Source organism: Podarcis erhardii (assembly GCF_964252035.2).
Source record: "Podarcis erhardii genome assembly, chromosome: 1".
In the NCBI taxonomy this organism is placed as follows: Eukaryota; Metazoa; Chordata; class Lepidosauria; order Squamata; family Lacertidae; genus Podarcis; species Podarcis erhardii.
Genome location: NC_138497.1, coordinates 131,131,690 through 131,157,753, shown reverse-complemented (window position 1 = coordinate 131,157,753; position 26,064 = coordinate 131,131,690). Strand labels below are relative to the sequence as shown.

Genomic DNA, 26,064 nt, shown 5'->3' with positions numbered 1-26,064 from the left:
GTGGGGGACAGTGACACACCACACATTCAGCTTTTTACAAAAGCTACAAAAACTTTTAGCAAGGAAGCAAAACATATTTCAAAGCAGCGCCCAGAGCCTGTAACTCCACTCATTTGTAAGACTCTAGAAACCTGATAAGCTGGGGCTGCCATATTTCAAAAAGTGATTTTTGTGTGTGTGCCAAAGTCATTGAGCACAGTCGCAGGAAACACCTCCAACCATAGCTGTCAACCGTCCCTTATTTGGCAGGAAAGTCCCTTATCCCAGAGCCGTGTCCTGCTGCTGTCCCTTATTGATGATGTCCCTTAAATTTCCTGGTGTGCTGGACCCGGGGGAAAGGTACCGTGAGCGTAGTCTGAGTCCACACGAAGAGGGGCGAGGTCCGAGGCGGAGAGCCGGGCGGGGAACAGGAACGCTGGAACAGGAGGCCGAGCAGGGAACAGGAACACCGGATGGTCAGGAACAGGAGGCCGAGCAGGGAACAGGAGCACCGGATGGTCAGGAACAGGAGGCCAAGCAGGGATCAGGAACACAGGAAGGTCCAAAGCCAACAACGACGTTGCTCCCGCAACCTGGGACCGGGCTGACTGGGCTTTTATCCTCTTCTAGGGCCAGGGGCGGTCCCGGCCCCCAGGAGCCCCGCCTCCTCTGGCCTTAAGGCGAGCACTCCTCCTGGGAGCAACCAGTTCCCTTCGCCTCTCTGCCCTAAGCCTCTGCAGATCAGGAGAGGCCGAAGGGTTACTGGGCCCTGGAGGAGGCTCACCTGTAGCCACTGAGTCCTCAAGCCCCTCTGGGGCCTGAAGGGTTTCACCTGGGGCCAGCTCCTGGTGCTCTGCCACAGGTGCAGGCTCTTCAGCATCTAGGCCTTGCCCCAGTTCAGCCGGCCCTGGAGGCGGGGACTCCTGTGCAGGCTGGGATTCCTCTGGTTCATCCTCTGAATCGGAATCCCAGGCCATCACACCATCCCCCCTCCCAGGCCCCCCCCTCAACCGAGGGTCCGGACCCGGCTTGCCGGGGTACGTTGCATGGAACTCTCGGAGGCAGGCAGGTGCGTGGACGTTGGCCGCTGGTTCCCAGGAACGGTCCTCCGGTCCGTACCCCTTCCAGTCAATGAGATACTGCAGCTTTCCCCTGCGGTATCGGGAGTCCAGGATGCGTTCCACCTCGTACTCAGGCTCTCCCTGAACCAACACTGGCTGCGGTCGGGGACGGTTCGGGTGGAACTCGTCGGGTGGGGCCACTGGACTCAGAAGGGACCTGTGGAAGACCGGGTGAACCTTCAGGGTTGCGGGTAACCGAAGACGGAATGCCACAGGAGAGACTTGGTCCACGATAGGGAACGGGCCGGTGAATCGGGCGTCCAACTTCCGCGAAGGTCGAGAGGGGTGGAGGTGGCGAGTGGAGAGCCAAACCAGGTCACCGACGCGAAGTTCCGGCCCCACCTGGCGGTGGCGGTCGGCCTGGGCTTTGTACGCTTCCTTGGCCTGGTGCAGTTGCTCCACCAAAAGCTGTTGCTGGGACTGGAGCTCTTGAAGCCACTCCGTCACCGCCGGGACCGCGGATGCCGGCAGCACATCTGGAAACAGCCGTGGATGATAACCGTAACTGGCCTGGAACGGGGTCTGCTGGGTGGACGCATTCACCGCGTTGTTGTAGGCGAACTCCGCCAATGCCAGGTGGTCGACCCAGTCATCCTGCTGGTAGCTGCAGTAACACCGGAGGTACTGCTCCAGCACTGCGTTCGCCCGTTCCGTCTGGCCATCGGTCTGTGGGTGGTAGGCTGACGAGAGGCAGACCTCTGTCCCGAGGGTCTGGTGTAATGCTCGCCAGAACCGGGATGTGAACTGAACGCCCCGGTCGGACACCACGCGCTCAGGTAGGCCATGCAGGCGGAAGACATGCTGAAGGTACAGCTGAGCGGTTTCCTTGGCTGTGGGTACAGATGGGCAGGGGGCGCAGTGCACCATCTTGGTGAAATGGTCGGAGAAAACTAGGAGGCAGGTACAACCACGAGACGGGGGTAAGTCCACTACAAAGTCCAACGAAACCGTGTGCCAAGGGCGCGGTGGAACTGGCAATGGCTGAAGTAGGCCGGGGGGTCGCCCGGTAGGGCCCTTGGCGCGCCGGCAGACATCACAACCAGCAACGTATCGAGCCACGTCAGCCTTCAGGCGGGGCCACCAAAACTCACGACTGACCAGATGGGTGGTCCGATACCGTCCAAAGTGCCCCGCTGCTGGGGCATCATGGGCCATCCGGAGAACCTCCAGCCGCAGTGGCCCTGGCGGGATGTACAGACGACCGTGGTGCAGCAGAAGGCCCTGATGCAGGACCAGCCCCGGATACAGTATCCAGCCAGCTCCTGGAGTCGTTCCTGGGCCCAAGCGTCGACCCGCTGCTGTTTCCGCACCCGAGCCTGCAGTGGCTCCGCCTCCTGGGTGGCCAGGAATGCAGCTGGAGGTAGGATCGTGGTGGGTTCTGCTTGCTGTACCGTGTCTGAGTTGTCTTCAGGTTTCCGGGACAGGGCATCCGCCTTCTGGTTCTGAGAGCTAGGGATGTAGCGGATCCGGAACTGGAACCGGGAAAAGAACAACGCCCACCGGATCTGTCTTTGGTTCAGCTTGCGGGTGGTCTGGAGGTACTCCAGGTTCCGGTGGTCGGTTCTCACCTCCACCGGATGTCGTGCCCCCTCAAGATGGTGGCGCCAAACCTCAAAGGCCACCTTGATGGCCAGTAGTTCCCGCTCCCACACAGTATAGTTACGCTCCGCTGGTAGGAGCTGGCGGGAATAGAAGGCACAGGGTAAGAGTGGCGCTTCAGGTCCATTCTGTTGAGACAAGACGGCACCGAGAGCCGTACTGGAGGCATCGGTCTCCACCACAAAGGGTCGAGAGGGGTCAGGATGTTGTAAAATTGGCGCCCTCTGGAAACAGGCCTTCAACCCCTGAAACGCCTCCTCTGCCTCCTTGTCCCAGGAAAACGGCGTCTTTGGGCGCAGTAGCCGGGTCAACGGGGTGGTGCGATGAGCATAATCTGCGATGAAAGTCCGGTAGTAGTTGGCGAACCCCAGGAAACGCTGTAGGTCCTTGCGGTTCCGGGGTGCCGCCCATTCTCGAACCGCTGCCACCTTCCCAGGGTCCATCTGCACCCCATCTGGAGAGAGCCGGTGTCCAAGAAAGTCCACAGTCCGCTGATGGAACTCGCACTTGCTGAGCTTTGCGTACAAACGGTGCTCACGCAAGCGCTGCAGCACGGTCCGGACATGTCCCTCATGGCGAGCCGGGTCACGGGAGTAAACCAGTATGTCATCCAAGTACACCACCACGTACTTGTCTAACAAGTCCTGGAACACGTGGTTGATGTAGCGTTGGAACACAGCAGGCGCGTTGCACAAACCGAAAGGCATAACCAAGTATTCGAACTGCCCGTACCGGGTCCCAAATGCTGTCTTCCACTCATCCCCGGCTCGGATCCGAATCAAGTTGTAGGCCCCCCGGAGGTCCAGCTTGGTGAACACCTGTGCCCCTTGCACCCGCTCCAGCAACTCCGAGATAAGGGGCAAGGGGTACCGGTCTGGGATGGTAATTTTGTTCAGGGCTCGGTAATCATGGCAAGGGCGAAGTTCCCCACATTTCTTCTTAACAAAGAGCACTGGTGCCGCGGTAGGCGAGGTGGAAGGCCTAATGAACCCACGCTCCAGGTTCTTGCGCAAGAAGTCCTGCAAAGCCTCGCGCTCTGGCTCTGTTAGAGAATATAAGCGACTCACTGGTAAGGGCGCTCCGGGCTGGAGGTCTATGCCGCAGTCAAAAGGCCGATGCGGCGGCAGCTGGTCTGCCCCCCGTTCCTCGAACACGTCCTGGTAGTCCTGGTACACGGCTGGGAGCGTGGGTGCTGCCTCCTCCGTGGGCGCGGCCGCCAGCATCTCGGATTGAGCATGGGAACATGGGTCTGGGAAGTGCACAGTCCGTTTGACCCAGTCAATCTGAACGTTGTGAGCTTCCAGCCAGTCCATCCCGAGCACGAGGGGGAACCGGGGCATAGAGGCAATGTCCAAAGTTCGCAACTCCCGGTGCTGCTGGAGACACAGGACCAGGGGCTGGGTCTCCTGAGTAACGGCTCCTGAACGTAGAAGCCGTCCGTCAATTGCTTCCACCTGGACCGGTTCTGGCTTGTTCCGAAGTGGCACCTGATGATGGGCAGCAAAAGCAGCGTCCATATAAGAACGGGTTGCTCCTGAATCCACCAAAGCATGGGTAAGAATCCAGGGCCCACCTGGAGGGTATAAACGTACCGGAACCATAAGATGTTGCAAGTCCATTGGTGCGGGCCCATTCTGCGCTGTTTGGGACCCCCGGTAGCTAGGGCCATCAGCTACTGGGGGTTGGCGGTTTCCCTGCGGCTGGCGTTTCTCAGGGCAGGACCGAGCGTAGTGTCCACTTCCGCCACAGTAGAGACATAGATTCCCCTCCCAACGCCGCACCTTCTCTGCGGGGGAAAGGCGTGGCCGCACTGCCCCGAGCTGCATAGGCTCCTCCGATAACTCAGTTGTGACCGTGGGGCTGCCGGAAGAAACTGGTGCCGAGAACTGGAGGTGTCGTCGGCCCCGGGCCTGGCGCCGATCCTCCAGCCGGTCGTCTATCTGTAGACTCCGTTGAATGAGAGTGTCTAGCGTGGTGGGGCGTTCCATTGTGGCCAGCTGGTTCAGTATCTCGTCCGAAAGCCCTTCGAGATACTGGTCCCGCAATACCGAGTCGTTCCAGGTCAAGTCCTGTGCCAACAGCCGGAACTCCGTGGTATATGCGGCCACCGTGGACTCGCCCTGTTTCAACTGCCGAATCGCCCGGTTGGCTTGACTCCCTTTCTGGGGGTTGCCGAACGCGGCCTCCAAAAGATTGCAAAACCCCGTATAGTCTGCCAGCAAGGGGGAGTCTTGCCTGAGTAGCGGCAACGCCCACTTGGCCGCCTGGTCCTTTAACAAACTAATCAAAAAGTGCACCTTGGTGCGGTCGTCAGGGAAGCTCCGGGCTCGCCCCTGAATATACAGCTTGGCTTGGGCGAGGAACATGGGAAAGCTGGCCGGGGCTCCATCAAATTTCTCGGGCAAAGCCACTGGGTACTTGCCAGGAGCCGGGGCGTCGGCCCCAGGAGCCGGTAGGGCTTCCAAGCGCTGCTGAAGTGCCGTAACCGCGTCGCTGAGCTGCTGCACGGTGTGAGTCAAGGCCTGGTTCTTCTGGGCCAAAGCCACCAGCGCAGCCACCTGGTCAGCCATGGCCTCTGGCTCTTCCCGAACGCACCCCAACAAAGGGGGTGCTGGACCCGGGGGAAACTGTGCTGGACCCGGGGGAAAGGTACCGTGAGCGTAGTCTGAGTCCACACGAAGAGGGGCGAGGTCCGAGGCGGAGAGCCGGGCGGGGAACAGGAACGCTGGAACAGGAGGCCGAGCAGGGAACAGGAACACCGGATGGTCAGGAACAGGAGGCCGAGCAGGGAACAGGAGCACCGGATGGTCAGGAACAGGAGGCCAAGCAGGGATCAGGAACACAGGAAGGTCCAAAGCCAACAACGACGTTGCTCCCGCAACCTGGGACCGGGCTGACTGGGCTTTTATCCTCTTCTAGGGCCAGGGGCGGTCCCGGCCCCCAGGAGCCCCGCCTCCTCTGGCCTTAAGGCGAGCACTCCTCCTGGGAGCAACCAGTTCCCTTCGCCTCTCTGCCCTAAGCCTCTGCAGATCAGGAGAGGCCGAAGGGTTACTGGGCCCTGGAGGAGGCTCACCTGTAGCCACTGAGTCCTCAAGCCCCTCTGGGGCCTGAAGGGTTTCACCTGGGGCCAGCTCCTGGTGCTCTGCCACAGGTGCAGGCTCTTCAGCATCTAGGCCTTGCCCCAGTTCAGCCGGCCCTGGAGGCGGGGACTCCTGTGCAGGCTGGGATTCCTCTGGTTCATCCTCTGAATCGGAATCCCAGGCCATCACACCTGGGTTTCAAGGAAGCAGCTCCTCTCCCTCCCTCCCTGCCGGCCAGGGAGGAGGGAGGCTCCAACTGTGTTGCTTGGCTGCGTTGCTCACCCAATAAGGAGTCTAAGAACGACTGGGGGGTGGAGCTTGCATGCCTTGTGCCGATCAAATCGGCCGGTTTGCCTGGGGACTCGCCTTTGCTCAGCGCTTCCCAGCAGAGAGTTGACAGTGGTTTTCCTTGCTGCATCCCCTTTGCCGGGTTGCTGTGCTGTGGGAACCACTGCTTGAGGCTTCATTTGGCTGCTGGTTGACAAAAATCCCTTATTTTGGCTGCTGATCCCTTCTTTTCGAGGCTGCTGGTCCCTTATTTTCAAATCTGTAAGTTGACAGCTATGCCTCCAACTGTCTGGGTTACCCTAAAGGCTTGAGCCCCTTCTCTCTGTGAATTTTCAAAGTCCTCATGTTTGCTTTTATCAGTGGTTGGAGCCATCTGAAGCACCATATTGCCTTTTTGTACTTAAAATGCAGGGTTTCCCCCCCCCCCAACCCAACTCAGTTCTGGCACCTCTCAGATGGGCGCCATTCTAAGAGGGAGACATTCATAGTGAGTTCCAGCACCTCACCTTCTAGCAAAACAGCGCTGTTGACATGTACGGCAAACATTTGCTGTATAAAATGTGGATCACAGCTGACCATTCAGAAAGAATAAATCATGCCAGAGGCTTAAGGGACGCAAGTAAGCAGAGTTATAAGCAGATACTGGAGACAAAAATTTGATCGGCTCACAAATAAAGCTGGAGAGACGTAAATCAACTAAATGTGAGGATGCAGAAGAAGCAGAGAGTTCGTAACACAAAACCCAGAGAGCACCTGTGCAGTAATCTCCAGTACTTTCTCTACACTCTGGGTCACCAGATGAAACCTAGCACCATGCTCCAAGTGGGAAAACACTGTCTTACGGTCATGCTCATGGCCATGCATAGATTGCCTACAATACAATGCCCCACAGAAAGGCAGAGAATCAGCTCCATGCTTTGCATAAAATGCTCACCCAGAAAGCAGAATAACAGCGAGATTTAGAAAAACAAACTCTATGTCTGAAATGCTGAGCATTTTATACAGCAAGCAATCCGAGATGCCCATTCACATAGAACAGACATGCTCAACCTGTCAAGCACGATTGACAGGTAGATCCCCGGGTGATCCTGGTAGATCGTGGTGGATCGCGGGATCCTTTTCGATCGCTTGGGGGGGGACAGGGAAGGAATGTTTCCCCCTCACCCCTCTATGTCGCGTCATGTGGGCAGTCGTTTGGCGCTTGCTGCAGTTGATTGTGGATAGCATGATTGTCTATTTCGGTGCGTGTGTGTGTTTGATGTTGATTTTCCAGTTAGTGATGTATGGCATTTCCCCTTTAAAAAAGCTCAAGAATTCTGGTCCATGGGCATACGAAGTGGGGGCGGAGGGGGCTGGCAGCCCCCGGTGCCACTCAGGGTGTGTGTGTGTGTGTGTGTGTGTGTGTGTGTGTGTGTGTGTGTGAGACAAGATGGCCCCTGCCTCCCCTCCCCCAGCTGTAGAGTGGCCAAGGGCACATGCAGTCCATATGGGCGCCACTTGCACGGTGTCCATACGGGCTGCCACTCTCACAAGGCATCTGTACAGGCTGCCACTCTCATGCGCCATCCATACAGGCATCTGTATGGGCTGCCTCTCACACGGCAACCACATGGGCTGCCACGCATGCTCACTCCATATGGGATGCCGCACACATGCAGTGCATACGGGATGCCGCACATGAGGAGTCCATATGGCCTGCCGCACACACGGACTCTGTGCGGGTTGCTGCTCAAGCGGCAGCCCATACGGTCGCTGGGCAAGCGGCAGCCCGTACAGCCGCCGCGCGCGAGCAGCAGCCAGTACGGACTGCGCATGTGCGGCATCCCATATGGAGTGTGCATGCGCGGCATCCCGTACGGTTTCTGCTCATGCGCACTCCGTACAGGCTGCCCCGCCACTCAGCGCCCCACCCTGGGTGCCGGAGAGGGTTCCTCCTCTACTGCTCTGGTCTCTCCTCCCCCCCCCAAAGCAAAAAAGCTCAACAACTTGGGTCAGTCCTCCCCCAAAAAAAGCTCAACAACCTCTCCTTCCACACCTCACGCACGCTCCTCCTCCCTCCAATGACAATGCGTAGATCACTGCCAGTTTTTTTAAAACTGGGAGTAGATCGCAGTCTCTTGGGAGTCAGACGTGACTGACACAGAAGAACTACTGAGAATTAGAGCAATCAATTCCCCCCCTTCCTATTGTAACGTCACTGGGTTCCGCTCAAGCGGGTCCCTAACTCTGTGTGTGCGTGCATTTCAGGGTTGCAGAATGGTTGGTGTTACAAAAGGGACACTTCGAATCCTGGCCTTTCTGCATGGAAGTGCAACTGTATAGAACATCGTTGGTAATGTTCTTCCAGGATGAAGGGCACACTGATAAAAGGAAGGTATTTAGCGGGAAACATGTAGCCTGAAGACCTGTGTGAAACCAACTCCTTAAGGACACTTCCTATGCAACCTTTTGCTAGATGTGAAAAACATCCATCATCTTTGGCAGACGCTGCCTTTTCCTTTCATGTCAAATTAGAGAAGGCACATTCCTCTCTGAGCTTCCCTGTGCCCTTAGATCTTATAGCAGTGCTTATTTTCCATGATGGCAACAAATCCATTGAACACCATCTCAAGAGAAGAGCACAAAAGCTCCGATCTTACAGACATTGAGACATTTATTATTATTATTTCTCCAAACCATATTTGGCTATATGTAGTTTATCCTATGTAGTTAAACAGCTTGCTTTGTTGTGACTTGGCTTTTTTTTCTAAAAAAAGAAAGAAAGTTAGGAAACAAACTTTATCGAAATAATTAAGAGGCCTGTGTTGCAAACGGGCATTCCTGGTTTCGAGTTTAATTGCTGAATAAAGGAAACCAGCAATCAAAGTGGCCTTTTGTCAATAGCAAAAGTGGTTCAATGTGGTTCAGTGGATACTGTACTTGGCTTGTAGAAGAAAGACTATCGGTTACAATCTGTCTGGGGAAAGCTCTCCTTCCCTGAAGGAGCATCTACTCTGTATGCCAAAACGATTCCAGGTTTAATCCCTGACATCTAGATAAACGTCAGGCAATACTTCTATTAGATGTTTACTGCAGAGAACACTGAGCGTGAAGGACCAAGCATCTGAATATTTTCCTAACTTGAGTCGGCGGTAATAAAGAAATAAATATCCATCTAGCATAATATTAATTGAGTCGGCGGCAATAAAAACATAAATATCCATCTAGCATAATATTAATTGATGGAGAGAGAAAAATGTATTTTACCTCAACATGGCACCCAAACCTTTCTTCTTTGTTTTTCTATCTGGATCTTCATTTTCTTCCTTCTTGTCCTTTTCTTTCGCTTTAGATTTGAGCTTCAGATTTGCTTTTTTATTCTTATCTTTCATTTTTTCTTTTGCCTTCTTGTGTTTCTTCGCCTTGGCTTCCACATCCTCTAACTCAACCTTCATGTGAAGGGCTGATTCAAAGTTACGAGCTTCCTGATCCGAGAGAGAGCTTTTATCAGACGGACCATCTGCAGGAGGAGAAGGATAATCAATAAGTACAAACAAGAGGTGTTTATGATGAACACATGGAAATCGCAGGGTAGTTGTACATATGCGGTGTCCTATAATATACGTTCACCGCATTAAAAGGGCTGTCAAACATAGCCAGTTAATTTCAGTCAGACTTGGTTGCAAATGAGATTTGTCATTATGGGTTCTTATTTCCTAGTTATTCCATTTGATAACAGGTAGATAGGGAAACACAGTGTTGGTATGCATTCTAGGCTTGTTGACCCTTCCCAGTTTTAAAAATACAGTCGTAATTTGGTTTTTGAACAGCCTAGTTCTCGAACGTTTTGGCTCCTGAACGATTGAAGTGACTGTTCCAGTTTTTGAACATTCTTTTGGAAGCATCCGATGGGGCTTCTGCGGCTTCCGATTGGCTGCAGGAGCTTCCTGCAGCCAATCAGAAGCCACGCTTTGGTTTTCGAATGCTTTAGAAGTCGAACGTTTTATTTCGAAGGTACGACTGTACAGATTTCCAAGGTACGACTGTGGGAACACCCACAGTCACGGATTATTTCAGTGACGGAGAGCATAGCTAAACCTCAATATTTATGAGTCCACATTTTGTGTATGCAACCGGACCAAGTTATTTGGCAGCTTTCCAAAACTCCTGGTTGGGTATTGCAACACACGGTTTTTTGTCTGGTGGGCTGCATCTCGCAGCTAGGTGGTCTAAGGCAGAAAGTGCCCCCCACCCCTTACTTATGTCTGTCCCGTTCCCCACAGGTGAAGAAAGGGAACAAAGGAAAACAAAGAAATATACATAAAAATCAAAAGTAAATGGGAATATGGGTGGTGTCCAAGGGGAAATGGAGGGGACATATGCATAAACGCTGTGGAAAGCCATCCATTCAGGTTGTGTAAGCTGCTTGGGACATATTGAGCTGCCTGGGTCAGCCATGGCTTGAGAGATGCTGTTTATTTATGAGGGTTCCTCACCATATGGTCCAGGCTGGACCAAAGCAATGGAACCCTGTGGAGACCAGTCTACTAGGACAGGTGGGGCAGTGCCCATCCTAAACCCGCAAAGGATGCTTAGGATCACAGCCTCCAGGAACCCCCAGAGTAACACTTGTAGACTCCCTATGCATTGTTAGTCACTTGCAAACCTGTCCTAACCCTTGCACTTCACTACTCTCACGGGAGGAATCTACTTTCCCTACAGAGGAAAGGACAACTCAGTTTCACAGGCTCCGCGGCCTGTGAAACTGACTGTACTAAACCAGGCAAAGTCTCCAAAAAATGGAGAAGGGAAGGAAAGATGGAGAGAGAGAAGGTGAGGACCTCCCTGCAAACCTTCTTTCCAGGAAAGGCGCCGGAAAGGGGTGTCCTGGCCTGCATCTTCACCAGGCCACCGTCCTCCCACACCAATAGCATGATATGATGGCCTCTGCTGAGGAATTTCCCCCCTCCCAAATTCCACACAAAGGCAGGAATGGCAAGGAACCATCCACCAGCACTGGCCAAGTCAACAGCATTTGAATAGCTCCTGGTGGCTGCAAGTCAGTAGCAAGTTCCTCCCTCTCATGCGCACATTCTGGTCCATGTTCTGCCTCTGCTTTAGCCTATGCCATAGCTCACTCTGAGGAAATGAGATGAAACCCTGTTGCTGGTGAGCAGTAGAGGAAATCAAGTGCTGGCTGGAGGAGCATTACTTGTTGAAGACCCCTTGGGGTGATTCTGTGGCTCCCCAGGAGTCCGGCGCCCACAGGTTGGAAACCACCGACCTAAATGATCTTTTCCACGATCTTGTCAGCTTAGTCAGGACCCACAAGAACGTATACAGTGGTGCCTCGCAAGACGAAATTATTCCGTTCCGTGAGTCTCTTCGTCTTGCGGTTTTTTCGTCTTGCAAAGCACGGCTATTAGCGGCTTAGCGGCTATTAAAGGCTTAGTGGCTTAGCGGCTATTAACGGCTTAACGGCTTTAAGAAAAAGGAAACAAACTCGCAAGAACTCGCAAGAAGTCGTTCCGCAAGACGAATTTCCCTATAGGCTTGTTTTGCAAGACGAAACGTCTTGCGAAGCAAGCCTATAGGGAAATTTGTCTTGCGGAACGACTCAAAAGACGGAAAACTCTTTCGTCTTGCGCGTTTTTCGTCTTGCAAGGCATTCGTCTTGCGAGGTACCACTGTACTGGATTTAGGCCTTCGTTCAAAGCTCTTAAGCATTTCAGTTCAAATTGGGAGGAAACAAACACTCTTGTGCACTGAAATGGAAACTTTCTGAAGCAGAAAATAGAAGTAAAGAATACCTTCTGCCATATCTTCAGGTCCATCATAAGATTTGTCAATAGCAGCTCGAAAACTCTCATTGCATCCTCTGCCACGAACCATGTGAGGCCTGGGCCTATAGAAAGGAAGCTCGTTCTTTTTCACTTCAGCAACAGCAGTCTGAAGACTCTCTAGGGAGCTTGACTTCTTTAAACCCAGGGTGGGACCAATATCCTTTCCAGAAGACGCTGAAGAAAGAGAGCGAGAAATATTTGACTACTTGGTACACTTTTTTAAACCTTAGATTTTCCAGCTGCAAAACTGGAAATCACTTCTTGTTCTCTAAACTAACCGGGGCTTTTAAACTGAATACATTAGGTTTGTAAAAAAACCCAAAAAACAGGAACGTATGTAACTCACACACAGTACTAGTATTCTGAGCCCTCCAGAGAATCAATCCAAAGGAACAGGATATAAAAGGAGCTATTTTGCTAAGATGAATGAATACGGATTTTGCAAAGGAAGTCACTCTCCTATTATAATCACAGAAATCCTAACTCCATCAGCCCATTACACTGAGATTTGTTAGCAAATCCCCTTTTACTGCTCAGCCTTTCCCTTTAAGAAAAAGTTCGCATTAATTGCTTTCTGTTAGATAAGTTACACACTCCATTTTCGGCACAGAGGCACATCAGTCATCAAGCAACTTGGCATTCCCATAGCCAGAAGCCTCAGTGTTGACTTGTTTGAGCCACCGAGCGAACTGTCGTGTCTCTCAAGACTAGAGCCCCCCCGGAAGAGTAGGAGAGAGAGAAAAGATTAAATAGACTGGATGGAATCACAGCACAAGTTGCTAGATGAAAAGACCTATGTAAGAGAAGCTACGGAGCAGGTCTGCACAACATTAACTCAGGGAAGGTAACAGAATATGAGCAAAGTGATGGGGAATTCTCAAAAGGTGCCTTTAAAGCAGTTTATTATTGAGCCCCATCATGTTTCAAGTACAATGGCTCTTTGCCAAGGTGGGTCAAGTTCCTTAAGCCAGCTGAAGCTGACAGTGAAAGCAGGGGTGGGGCGCCGATAGCCCACAAAGCCCTGCCAGCTGTGGCCCAAATTTGTGGTGGTGGTGGCCCCCCAAAAGAAGCACACAGAGGCAATTTTCATTCCCACTGCATCCATTTTCATGCTTAGGAGTTTAACCTCTCTACCCAGCCCAGGACTCGGTGGCATAGGATGTGGGGCACAGGGGCAGTTTCCCCTGCTGCAAAATTGTTAGGGGTGCAAAATTTCAACACTCAATGCTGCCTCAGTACAGCTGCATGCTTCCATCACAGGGCTCCGATGATAACGGCTTCTCCATGCAAACCAGGAAGTGACCTCTCCAGACTATGGAACAACTTTTCTTATCTATGTGGCTGCAATCACCTGGGTGACGCGGACACTGTTAGGCAGTTGAATGCGCATGAGTACTCAGTCCATAGCTGTCAACTGACAGATTTGAAAATAAGGGACCAGAAGCCTCAAAAATAAGGGATCAGCAGCCAAAATAAGGGATTTTCCAAGCACAGGTATGTCCAGCTTCTGAGCCAAAGGCAGAAAGCCCAGCCAGCAGCCAAACAAAGCCTCAAGCGGTGGTTCCCACAGCGCAGCAACCCAGCAAAGGGGATGCAACAAGGAAAACCACTGTCACCTCTCCGCTGGGAAGTGCTGAGTAAAGACGAGTCCCCAGGCAACACAGCCGATTTGATCGGCACAAGGCATGCAAGATCCACCCCCCCCAGTAGTTCTTACGACTCCTTATTGGGTGAGCAACGCAGCCAAGCAACACAGTTGGAGCCTCCCTCCTCCCTGGGAGGGAGGGAGAGGAGCTGCTTTCTTTGAAACCTGGGAAATTTAAGGGACATCATCAATAAGGGACAGCAGCGGGACACAGCGCTGGGATAAGGGACTTTCCCGCCAAATAAAGGACAGTTGACAGCTATGACTCAGTCCGTTTCCCAGCCTCTGTGTGGCCCCGGGCACTGACAACCCACGCTACGCCACCGCCAACGCTACAATGGGAACAAAAACCACCCTCTAACCTTCAGATGAAGACTTGAAACAAATGTTCTTTTGTCTGTACCTCTGTACTGGCTGCTAACAAAAAAAAAAAAAAAAAGAATTCTGGGAATGTATAATTATTTCTCAAGAGTAATGTTTTCTTTTTAGCATATGGATGAAAATTAGCAAACCTGTGAATCCTTGCAAAGTTTTTAATAACTCAGCTCTAAGCTATGCCTGCCAAACATGGCGCTATGCTATCAAATTATCAGCATGGTCTCCATGAATTAAACATAAATATTTCTAGCAAGATACTGATTAATACGCATTTCATTGCACTTCATGAGACAGCATTTTTTTAAAAAAATAAATTAATAAAGAGGAGCAGTAGGCATTCTTTCTTCCCTGCCAGTCCCTTCCTTTTGCACAAGAGCTACATAGCCCACAGTGTATCTACACCAGGAACCCATTTTGTAGGAATTTCTTGCTTCTGTAGTGGTTGTTCATGAGTGGTGATTTGCCGAGAACACTTTCACCCAACGTGGATTGCTTTGATTGCTCATCCAGACAACTTCATAATTACTGTCTCATTCTCAGACCACAGAAATTCCTACAATTTTCTGAAGAATAGGAATGAAGAGTAGTGAAACTTGCATAGGTGCCTTTAGAACTACTGTTGCCTTTAGAACTACTGTTCCACCCTTCTTCAAGGGCAGAGATTTGACCTGGGCAGGTGAACCAAACACAGCTTAACACACACTTACTATAACCACTTGTAGTGGTCACTGTTTTAGCACAATATTTTTAAATTAACCCTTTTAATTAGTGCTAAACCACTTTTCAGCTACACTTTGTGTGTGTGTGTGTGTGTGTGTGTGTATCTAGTTAGCAAATGAAATGAAAGTGGTGAAATGCGAAGAAGAAGAAGAAATGACTGGGGGGAAAGTCCTCTACCCCACTCTGTCATTTAAAACATACAAATAATTTGTGTTATAGTGTTACAGTGGTACCACGGGTTACATACGCTTCAGGTTACATATGCTTCAGGTTATAGATTCCGCTAACCCAGAAATATTACCTCGGGTTAAGAACTTTGCTTCAGGATGAGAACAGAAATCGTGCTCCGGCGGCAGCAGCAGGAGGCCCCATTAGCTAAAGTGGTGCTTCAGGTTAAGAACAGTTTCAGGTTAAGAACGGACCTCCGGAACAAAGTACTTAACCTGAGGTACCACTGTATATATGAAACAAATGATAATGATACAAATGGTGATTAATAAAATGGCAGGAACCACAAGAGGTACAGAGTTTAGCTTCAAGTGGCTGCTTGTGTGAATCAAACCTGTATCAAGCAATACTGGGGTGGAAATGTAGATTATCTAAAATAAAAGTGATTAACTGAACCAGGAAAGGGAGGGATGGGTAAGCATTGCCACTAGATGATGAGAGATCAGCAACACACAAAGCAATTTAGCATTGCTGTTCTCTGGGGAATATGACATCTAGTGTACAATGGTGAACAAGAGGGAGAGAGAGGGAGGGAGGGAGGGAGGGAGGGAGGGAGGGAGGGAGAGAGAAACCAGTGTAAAGGGGAACCTGGTTGCTAGGTCACAAAGTGCAAGCTTCCTTTGTTCATTAATTGCCATTGTGGAGACTACCATTATTGCCAAATTAGCAACTGCTGAAATGGATTCTGAGCGCTGCCTTGCTTGCAACATAAAGGTGCTTAAAATTATTCAAGGCATAAGCATCAGTGAGAAGTAGAGCAGGGCACATTTGAGGCTTGGAAGGAACAGCAGAAAAGAGGGGCATAATCACTGAAGAAGAAACAGATAAAGTAAAAGCTTTTCTGATCAGCAGAGGAAAAAGCCAGGCTGCTTTTCCGCAAGAAAACAGCTTTGATTGCTTGCTTTCGACAGGAAAATCACAGCACAGCTCAAAATATAAGATTCTCTTGCAGGCTTAATCGGAGCTGGGACTGAGCCTCAAGATCTGCTTTCAGTGTTCATGCTCATCCTTGAGAGGGATTTTTTGAGATATATAAGGATAATAAGGAGAGTGTCTCTGAGCATGTGCAATGTATTTTTCCAGAATGTAACATTATTATTATTTAGACAAAAGTAAACTAGCGTGATTGATAAGACGATAATGAAACACCACTGAAAACACTACTCATGTACACAATGTCTGTGGCCGTGTGTGCTTAAGATGATGAGACCTCATGAGAAATAGAGGAAGGAGAAACTAATAATTCTCCTTACAGGTACTATTATCTAGGGATGATGAGACTTGTAGTCCAGAAACAGCTGGAGACCCCAGTTTGGGAAATGCTGATGTAGAACATTGGCATCAGGGAGAAGACTAGGCTGCAGAGCTCCAGTTTTATAATTTTAGGCTTAATGATCTTATCTGTAGACCCCAGTGGGTATCGTTTCACATACTTCTTCAAACTGGAAAGCCAGCCCCGCTGCGTTTGGGGGTCCTCCTGTCCATTGTGCTGACAAGGAGCTCTCAACTTCTTCACCAGAGTCTTGCCTGGACCACATCACTGCTAAGCTAGACAAGCTACTTTTCTGCATGGAATTTTTATTTCACCTTACTGTTTGTACGGAGGGGCATTCAGTGATGTGAGCTCCCACTTGCAGCCTTAAGCAGTGCACCCCAGATTATCACCTGATCTGCTCTTCTTTGAAAAACCATGCCTCAGAGTCCACAGGAGCTGGTGGCAAGAATGAGAATTAAGATGGCCTGCCCCACTTTTATATTCCATAAACCTTCCCGGATCCACCCCAAGCTATCTCATCGGAAGCAACCTCAGATGTCTTCAGAGTTTGGTATTTAAGCAGAGACATGCTGTTTCATTGTGTACGTCTAGGAGGACCCAGCTGAGACCATGTTTTTACTACCAGCTTAAAGATGCTGATAAATGTTTTAAAAGCACATCATGCTATTCCCAACTCCAAGTAGAGTATGGGCTTTGGGGTGATGTATGGTCTAATCTCCCAGTAGTGATGCATGGAAGTGAGAGCTGGACCATAAAGAAGGCTGATCACCAAAGAATTGATGCTTTTGAATTATGGTGCTGGAGGAGACTCTTGAGAGTCCCATGGACTGCAAGAAGATCAAACCTATCCATTCTGAAGGAAATCAGCCCTGAGTGCTCACTGGAAGGACAGATCCTGAAGCTGAGGCTCCTATACTTTGGCCACCTCATGAGAAGAGATGGCTCCGTGGAAAAGACCCTGATGTTGGGAAAGATGGAGAGCGCAAGGAGACGGGGACGACAGAGGATGAGATGGTTGGACAGTGTTTTCGAAGCTACCAGCATGAGTTTGACCAAACTGTGGGAGGCAGTGGAAGACAGGAGTGCCTGGTGTGCTCTGGTCCATGGGGTCACGAAGAGTCAGACACGACTAAACAACTAAACAACAACATGGTCTCATCTGAAGGCACATGTAGCTCCCACCTTGGTGAAGCTAAGCAGGCCTAAGGCTTGTCTGAGCCTGGGTGGGTGAACAGCTGGGACTCACATGTATGCTGGCTTAAGTTCCAAGGCTGAAGAACAATGGGATATAAATTTAGGAAAATAAATAAATAAATAAATAAATAAATAAATAAATAAAGCAACCATTACAGTACATGAAGCAAGGGGAAGCCTACTCAGGTTGTCTTTGCGCATGACTGGATCTTTCCCTGATTAATCTGGTTGGTGGTGTTCATTGCAAACCCTTTGGCACTACGGAATGGGTTAAATTAAGACGAATGGAGAGCAAATGTGAAATATCTTCTACATCTATCAAGTCAAGTTTGAACTTGTGAAGGCAGAACAAAGACATGTGGCATTAAAATATGGCGTATAGATTGTTGCCATGTGTTCACAGTGACACTTGGGAGACATTTTATATTCCTATGAAATAAATGTAATTTTTGCCTTTGAAAATGCAACTCAAGGATAATTATTTATTTATTGAATTTATCATTCTCGCTGCACTAATATGGGCAGATGGCTGTGATCAGGTATCCCTGGTTTATCAATTCTGTCTGACACATCCTTGGATTTCACAGCTAGCTCAGACAGGGTACAAATAGGATGGAACAACTCAATGTAATTGCCGCAAAAATGTAGAAGGACTACTTGATTGACACAGCCACAAAACACTCCACATGTTGTTCAGCCACCACATCCTATATGTTGAATCTAGAGATAAAAGGTAAAGGTAAAGGTAAAGGTACCCCTGCCCGTACGGGCCAGTCGTGTCTGACTCTAGGGTTGTGCGCCCATCTCACTTAAGAGGCCGGGGGCCAGTGCTGTCTGGAGACACTTCCGGGTCACGTGGCCAGCGTGATGAAGCTGCTCTGGCGAGCCAGCACCAGCACAGCACACGGAAACGCCGTTTACCTCCCCGCTATAAAGCGGTACCTATTTATCTACTTGCACTTAGGGGTGCTTTCGAACTGCTAGGTGGGCAGGAGCTGGGACCGAACGATGGGAGCTCACCCCGCCGCGGGGATTCGAACCGCCGACCATACGATCGGCAAGTCCTAGGCGCTGAGGTTTTACCCACAGCGCTGCCCGTGTCGCTAGGTAAAGGTACCCCTGACCATTAGGTCCAGTCGTGTCCGACTCTGGGGTTGCGGCGCTCATCTCGCTCTATGGGTCGAGGGAGCCAGCGTTTGTCCGCAGACAGCTTCCGGGTCATGTGGCCAGCATGAGTAAGCCGCTTCTGGCGAACCAGAGCAGCGCACAGAAACTTCGTTTACCTTCCCGCCAGAATGGTACCTATTTATCTACTTGCACTTTGACGTGCTTTTGAACTGCTAGGTTGGCAGGAGCTGGGACCGAGCAACGGGAGCTCACCCCGTCGCAGGGATTCGAATCACCGACCTTCTGATCAGCAAGTCCTAGGCTCTCTGGTTTAACCCACAGCGCTACCTGTGTCCCCTCAAAAAATCCTGCGCCGCCCGGGAATTGAACGCGGGTCGCAAGAATGGGAATCTTGTATGATACCACTACACCAGCGGTGCTGATACAAATCTAGAGATACAAAACCCACAAGCTGAATACGCCTCATTCTCACGAACACCGGCAGAGATTTGTGAACTTGAAAAACACCCTGGGGTGGTGTTAAATGCTCGTCCTAGTGAGGGTAGGCCCATGGAAGTCAACAGACATGATTAACCGAGATTCATTAATTTGCCTGGGTCTACTCTGAGTAGCACTTAGCTGAATATAACCCCATGAACGTGCTTGTTATTACTATTGTTATTTGAAGCTTAAAGTAATTTTGGTTTGATGTCAGAAAACCCCACGTTTGCAGCATATTTTCATTAGTTTAGAAGTGTTTGGTTCTGCCTAAAAGTGTGGAATTAATTTTAGCAATTAGGATCTGCGTCCTGTTTTTAACGTTTCAGAGCACCCTTCCTTCGTACTTTTTCAAAGGAGAGGAAAGATCACAGTTACAGGTAAACAGTCAAGCATTTCATTAGATCATTTAAGCTCCTGTTAATGCACCTAAAATTAGAGAACAAGTTGAAGTCCTAAGTTCAGTTTATGGCCTAACAGCATTTTATAGGGATCCTGTCAAAATACAGAGTGAAGTGGCAAAGATTAACTATACGTTCTAAGCACTTGAAATGAAACTGAAATTCCCCCTGTCACTTCCTTCAGTTCTGCCATTTAAAAATAACTATCCTCATTTATTTTATTTTATTTTTAAATCTCACTGAGGATTCTCTCTGGTAGATTAATAGTTGAACATTTAGTTGCCCTTTGCCTCAGGCTATATAATCATTTAAACTGACTTTTTGTTGTTGTTAGCAACACAGGAAATTTCCTAAATTAAACCTTCAAATGTGAAGCTATTTTGGAATAGAAATTAAAATACTGAGGCCCTGAACATCACTTAAATGTGTTGACCGGCTATTAATTGTGTAAGCAAATCAAAAGGAAAAATTCAAAGGAAAAGAAAATCTGAGTAATACCCTGAAACAACCATACTATATTACTGTGTACATAGATAGCGGCTATATATTTTGAAAAATGGTTTGTCCATTTGTTTTCTATGCCTCTGAATGCCTCAAGATATTGTTGCCAAACTTGGTATGAAGGTTCCTGAGACAGAAGTGGCAGAATCTGTTGCCATTTAGACATCAGGAGCCATTTTTAATCAAGCTGGTGGAGCAAAATATAACTTATCTCTGGCTTTGCCCATTTTTTGGTGTAGGTTCAGCGGCCTCTGAAGTTGTCATCACCAAACTCAGCACAAGAGCTTGTGATGTGTGTGTGTGTGTGTGTGTGTGTGTGTGTGTGTGGTGGACTATGTCAACATTTGGATGCCAGGTGCCATCTTGAATCAAGATGGCAGACCAAAATGTGACTTAAAAGTCATGTCACCTGTGTTCAAAATCACAAATGACACTAGCTATTTAGAAACCACAGATAGATGCAGTTGTGACCTCCCAGACTCTTCGTCCATAGTCCCTCCTTTTCTGGTCTATACAGTGGTACTTCGGGTTAAGAACTTAATTCGTTCCGGAGGTCCGTTCTTAACTAATAAACTTAACCTGAGATACCACTTTAGCTTATGGGGTCTCCCACTGCCGCCGCACCACCAGAGCACGATTTCTGTTCTCATCTTGAGGCAAAGTTCTTAACCCGAGGTACTATTTCTGGGTTAGCAGAGTCTGTAACCTGAAGCGTCTGTAACCTGAGGTACCACTGCAGTTGTTTTACTGATTCTTTTAAATTTTATGTCCCAATAGCATGCTGAGAGCGGTTCCGCACATGGATGCCATTTGTACACTTGCATAATTACATACAGTGAATTGAAGAGAGAGAGGAAAAAACATTATGGAAACCTAGAATTATTACTTATTTTTTATTTGTGTTGGAAGGTTGAGTATTCCTCTATCTAATAGCTATCATTAGCAGATTCTTCTCCTTCCTAATTTCCTCCTCTGCACACGTTCCAGCTTGTCAACATCCTTCTTAAATTGTGGTGCCCAGAACTGGACACGGCATTCCAGGTAGAGTCTGACCAAGGCAGAATGGAGTAATACTATTGCTTTCCTAGATCAGGACACTATACTTCTGTTGATGCAGCCTAGAATTGAATAAGCTTGTTTTGATGCTGCAGCTCATTGTTGCTAATGTTAAACTAGTGGTCTATTATGACTGCTAGATCCTTTTCACATATATACTACTGGCAATCTATGTATTCCTCATGTAATATTTGTGAGGCTGGTTCTTCCTGCCTAAGTGCAGAACCTCACATTTGTTCCTACTGAAATCCATTTTTTTATTTTTATTTTTGAGTTTGGGCCCAGTTCTCCAATCTATTAAGGTCATGCTTCAGTTCAAATTCTGTCTTCTGCATCATTAGCTACCCCTCCCAGTTTGGTGTCATCTGCAAATTTGATGAGCCCTCAATTCCTTCGCCCATGTCATTTATGACGATGCTGAACAACAGCCAGCCCAAGACAGAACCCTGCAACATCTCACTTGTCACTTTTTTTCTAGAATGACAAGGAACAATTAAGGAGTACTGTTTGGGTTCAGTCAGCTAACCGGCTACAAATCCAGTTATCTCATCCACATTTTACCAGGTTCTCTGCAATAATATGATGAGGGACTTTGTCAAAAGCCTTACTGAAATCAAGGTACACTATGTCCACGGCATTCCTCTGATCCACCAAACTTGTAAAGGTAAAGGGACCCCTGACCATTAGGTCCAGTTGTGACTGACTCTGGGGTTGCGGTGCTCATCTCGCTTTACTGGCCGAGGGAGCTGGTGTACAGCTTCCAGGTCATGTGGCCAGCATGACTAAGCCGCTTCTGGCAAACCAGAGCAGCGCACGGAAACACTGTTCACCTTCCCGCTGGAGCGGTACATATTTATCTACTTGCACTTTGACGTGCTTTTGAACTGCTAGGTTGGCAGGAGCAGGGACCGAGCAACGGGAGCTCACCCCGTCACGGGGATTCGAACCGCCGACCAAAAAAAGAAATTAGATTCGTTTGGCATGATTTATTTTTGAAAAACTCATGCTGGGCCTTAGTAATCACAGCATCCTTTCTAAGTGCTTGCAGACCAACTGTTGAATTATCTGTTCTAGTACCTTTCTTCAGCCTGGCTTGGAAGTCTACAACAGACACTCATGGCTGTTGGCAAGGTCATGGCTGTTTCCCTCTCCTACAATTTTTACCCATAAACTGCCCATCTGCCTTCTATGTTCCAGGTCATGGATCTCTTTACAAGTGTGCACATCCCTTACATATGATGCTACTCCTCTCCCTTTCTGGAAGACGAACATAGCATAGGTGCCATAGGTCACTGTAGTGGCTCCCTCGCCTTCAGTGTCTCTTGGTCCTACGTACACTGAGAAGCAGAACTCCCTCTCAAAATGCCCTTGGAAATGCCTCTGTTTACAAGTTCTTGTCATAAGCTCCTGGTTACAAGCTCCCAGAAACTGCAATCAGTTGAATTGTTGTTGGCTGCTAACTGCTTCCTTGTTTATTTACACATCTGTACTACCTGAGCCTAGGGACGCGGGTGGCGCTGTGGGTAAAAGCCTCAGCGCCTAGGGCTTGCCGATCGAAAGGTTGGTGGTTCGAATCCCCGCGGCGGGGTGCGCTCCCGCTGCTCGGTCCCAGCGCCTGCCAACCTAGCAGTTCGAAAGCACCCCCGGGTGCAAGTAGATAAATAGGGACCACTTACTGGTGGGAAGGTAAGCGGCGTTTCCGTGTGCTGCGCTGGCTCGCCAGATGCAGCTTTGTCACGCTGGCCACGTGACCCAGAAGTGTCTCCGGACAGCGCTGGCCCCCGGCCTCTTGAGTGAGATGGGCGCACAACCCCAGAGTCTGTCAAGACTGGCCCGTACGGGCAGGGGTACCTTTACCTTTACCTTTACTACCTGAGCCTACGATGGAGGGCTTCACAGCATTATCACCCCAGGAGGGTCTTGCTACTCCCATAGCCACAGCCTTGGATTCCAGCAGAAATCAGGCAGAGCTCTGTCTCCCAACTGCCCAGCCTACACGAGGCCGACCAGAATATCAGAAGGGCAGATAATGCTATCTGAAACATAAGGCCAGAGGGAAGCTGAAGTGGTGGGGTTAATGACTGAGAAACTAAACAGAGCCAGAAAATTAGCAAGTGCTTCAAATACTGACATTTTAATTTATCTTATATGGTAATTTCTTTGTGTACTCCAGCAAGGAAAAGGTGCTTCTGGGAGTCCGTTCAGAGGAACGAAATTTGTATAAGACAGGTTATTCAACTATCTAAATGTTAAAAGGATATAATGAGATTACAGCCATTTCAGAAGAAAGAGAGAAAGTTGGATTAATACATAGGTTTCATTAAAAAAAAAAAAAAAAGTAGTGTGTTTGCCAAACTAGACATGATCAGAGCACCTACGCATTTAGTTAGGCACATGTCTGCTTCCTTCATATATAAAGCAGCTTTGTAGTCAGAGGTAGTCTATTTTCTTTTTTTACTTGCGTGTAGAGGACCCCATAGCCACCCTCAAATAAAGACACAATTCACAGATTTTTTGTTTAAGGTTTTTCGCATAAATTTTGGCCACAACTTTATTGATTACAGCATGTGAGTGGTTGCTTAGGCATTGGTTCGCGACTATCTGTTCCCGCCTAGAGGTAGGAACAGAACTGACATCCGCAAGCCTGCAAAAGTCAGTAAGGGAAAACATTTTTGGGGAGAGCGTAGAGCTGGGTGCCAGGCTCTCACCTCTCCCCAAATGCTCCCAGGGGCTCTTGCGTGGTCCAGGTCCCTTGACAGGGGTTCGGACAAGAGCATGGCGAGCCCCTGGATTCCTTTAACGGAATTCCCTTGCAGCAGCAACATTGGAGGGTCAGGCACAGCCAATCCATGCCCCTCAACCAACCAAACCATAAACCAATGCCTAACCGCAACCTTACAAGTTGTGACGATTTGCTACGCAGTAGGCAAAAACCAAATGGCACCAGCCAATCAGCCAAATGGCAAAATTCCTAGCAGGCCCCTGCCCCAAAAGCAGACGACCCCATTGTTAAGTTGTGGGTGAACATATCAGATGCCACAGCAATTCTTCAAACAGCTCTTGTTTATTCACAGGCCAGGACAGAACTGAACTGAAGGGTTCTGTCAGCCTGCTTATATAGAGCTCCAGTACAATGTAACTGTAACAATTTTCTAAAACTATCCAATCACTGAACGTCACTTTTGATCCCTTCTTTGCATAACTATCTACAGTATCCCCCTGCTGGCCCAGGGTGAGAACTTCAGTACATAACACCCATGACAGGCATAGCAAGGTCAATGCAAACAACCCTAAATATAGTGAGGTTGGGTGATCCAGTGCGTGCAGCGAAAAGAGGAAGCTCAATGCTGCGCGCAGGGAATAAATAGCCCCTCAACAGTCACTCATAAAATTGCTACACCAAATTCTCCCCAATGACTGAGGGGTACCCAATCAGATTTGTGGCCATCTACATGGTTGCCCCCACTGCAACATGTGCAGCATGAAGCTGAAGGGAACTAGATTAAACTTGAAATCCATTTTGTGATTTCTGGCCCAGTTCTCCAATTTGTTAAAGATTACAGTGGTGCCTCGCAAGACGAAATTAATCCGTTCTGTGAGGCTCTTCGTATAGCGGTTTTTTCATCTTGCGAAGCAAGCCCACTGACAGCTTAGCGGATTAGCGCTATTAGCGGTTTAGCGGCTTTTAGCGGATCAGCTGATAAGCGGCTTAGGGCTTAGGAAAAGGGGGAAAAAGGGGAAAAACCCCGCAGGAACTTGCAAGACATTTTCGTCTTGCGAAGCAAGCCCATAGGGAAATTCGTTTTGCGAAGCGCCTCCAAAACGGAAAACCCTTTCGTCTAGCGGGTTTTCCGTCTTGCGAGGCGTTCGTCTTGCGGGGCACCACTGTATCTTGAATCCCAATTCTGTCTTCTATGGCATTAGCTACTCCTGCCAGTTTGGTGTCATCTGCAAATTTGATGAGTATCCCCTCAATTCCTTCACCCAAGTTGTTATGCTCTCCCCAGTCATAGGAAGAAACCAGTGGAATACTCACACTTTGATGCAATATTAGCTATATTTTATAAATGAACATAATGTTTTATAAAATCTTTTCAAGACTGTGCCTCCTCCTGTTCCACCCCGTCAATTACTCATATACATTTTCAGGCATGATCTCTACAGAGATACTAAAAGTTATCTTCAACGGAGAGGATTTCAATATTCATCATACTGTTTAATTTGCGCTCTTCAGCTGAATAGCTATCAGAAACACTCCTAATGTTGTGGCCTTTTCAACACTGGCTCATTTAGAAAACATGGAGAGAATTATGAGGGGCTTGATAAAAAGCAAAGAAATATGCTAAACCTCTTATGCTCAGAAATTAGCGATAACGATTATCTTTTAGTTAGTCTTTTGCCGTAAGCAAAGGGTCCTAAATTGGAAACAGAAAGAAAAGGTGTCTGGGTAATCTTATGCCTGCGATAAAATAAATAAATCACAAGAATCAAAATTCACAAAATGGGGAACTTGATAAATTCTTTGATTAAAACCTCTCATTACAGATCTGAGATTTACTAATATTTAAATTGTTTCTACCACCTGCCTACATATAATGGCTACATTTCAGTTTCTATCACCATCCTAATTTCATTCATGAACAGCGATTACTTGTGACTGTGAAAGACCAGGAAAATTCCTCTCTACTCAGCTGAGAACCCAGAGGAGAAAATGTACTGATGGCAACCATGTTCTCCCACCAATTATTGGTAGATGATGATGATGATGATGATGATGATGATGATGATTCTTTTTATGGCACTTGAAATATCTCAACAGTTATAATTGTCTGTCACCAAACAATTGCTAATGACATCCAAACTGCAACTGTGTTAAAAGTGCAAGAAAATAACTACATTCAAACTGAAGCCAGGTTAAAATGTGTTCAGATTCTTCAACTCTCTGCTAAATATGCACACAAGTTATCCTCCACCACACGTTATTTTTTTTTTAAAAAATGCTTTTTAGATATTTCTCGTTAGCTTATGTAATTGTGAAAGCTTGAAGAGCGTTCTCACACAATTTCTCGATGCTTGTATACATGCCACAAAACTGAAAATATTGAGGGTCTATTCTGGGCATTTGAGTATGTTATTCTGGAATACTAGCTGAATGATGACATTGTGTGGCA

At 48.6% G+C, this 26,064-nt stretch overlaps 1 protein-coding gene across 2 annotated transcripts in view; it reads right to left on the bottom strand.

The window, feature by feature from the left end:
- The window catches only part of PARD3B (par-3 family cell polarity regulator beta), a 636,273-nt gene that overhangs the window by 285,393 nt on the left and 324,816 nt on the right, over positions 1 to 26,064 (bottom strand). For both annotated transcript variants that reach the window (XM_081859338.1, XM_081859339.1), the window contains 2 exons: positions 11,857 to 12,063; positions 9,314 to 9,566 (listed from right to left, as the gene is read on the bottom strand). In XM_081859338.1, the coding sequence (XP_081715464.1) occupies positions 9,314 to 9,566; positions 11,857 to 12,063 (460 nt within the window). The remainder of the gene's footprint in view (positions 1 to 9,313; positions 9,567 to 11,856; positions 12,064 to 26,064) is intronic.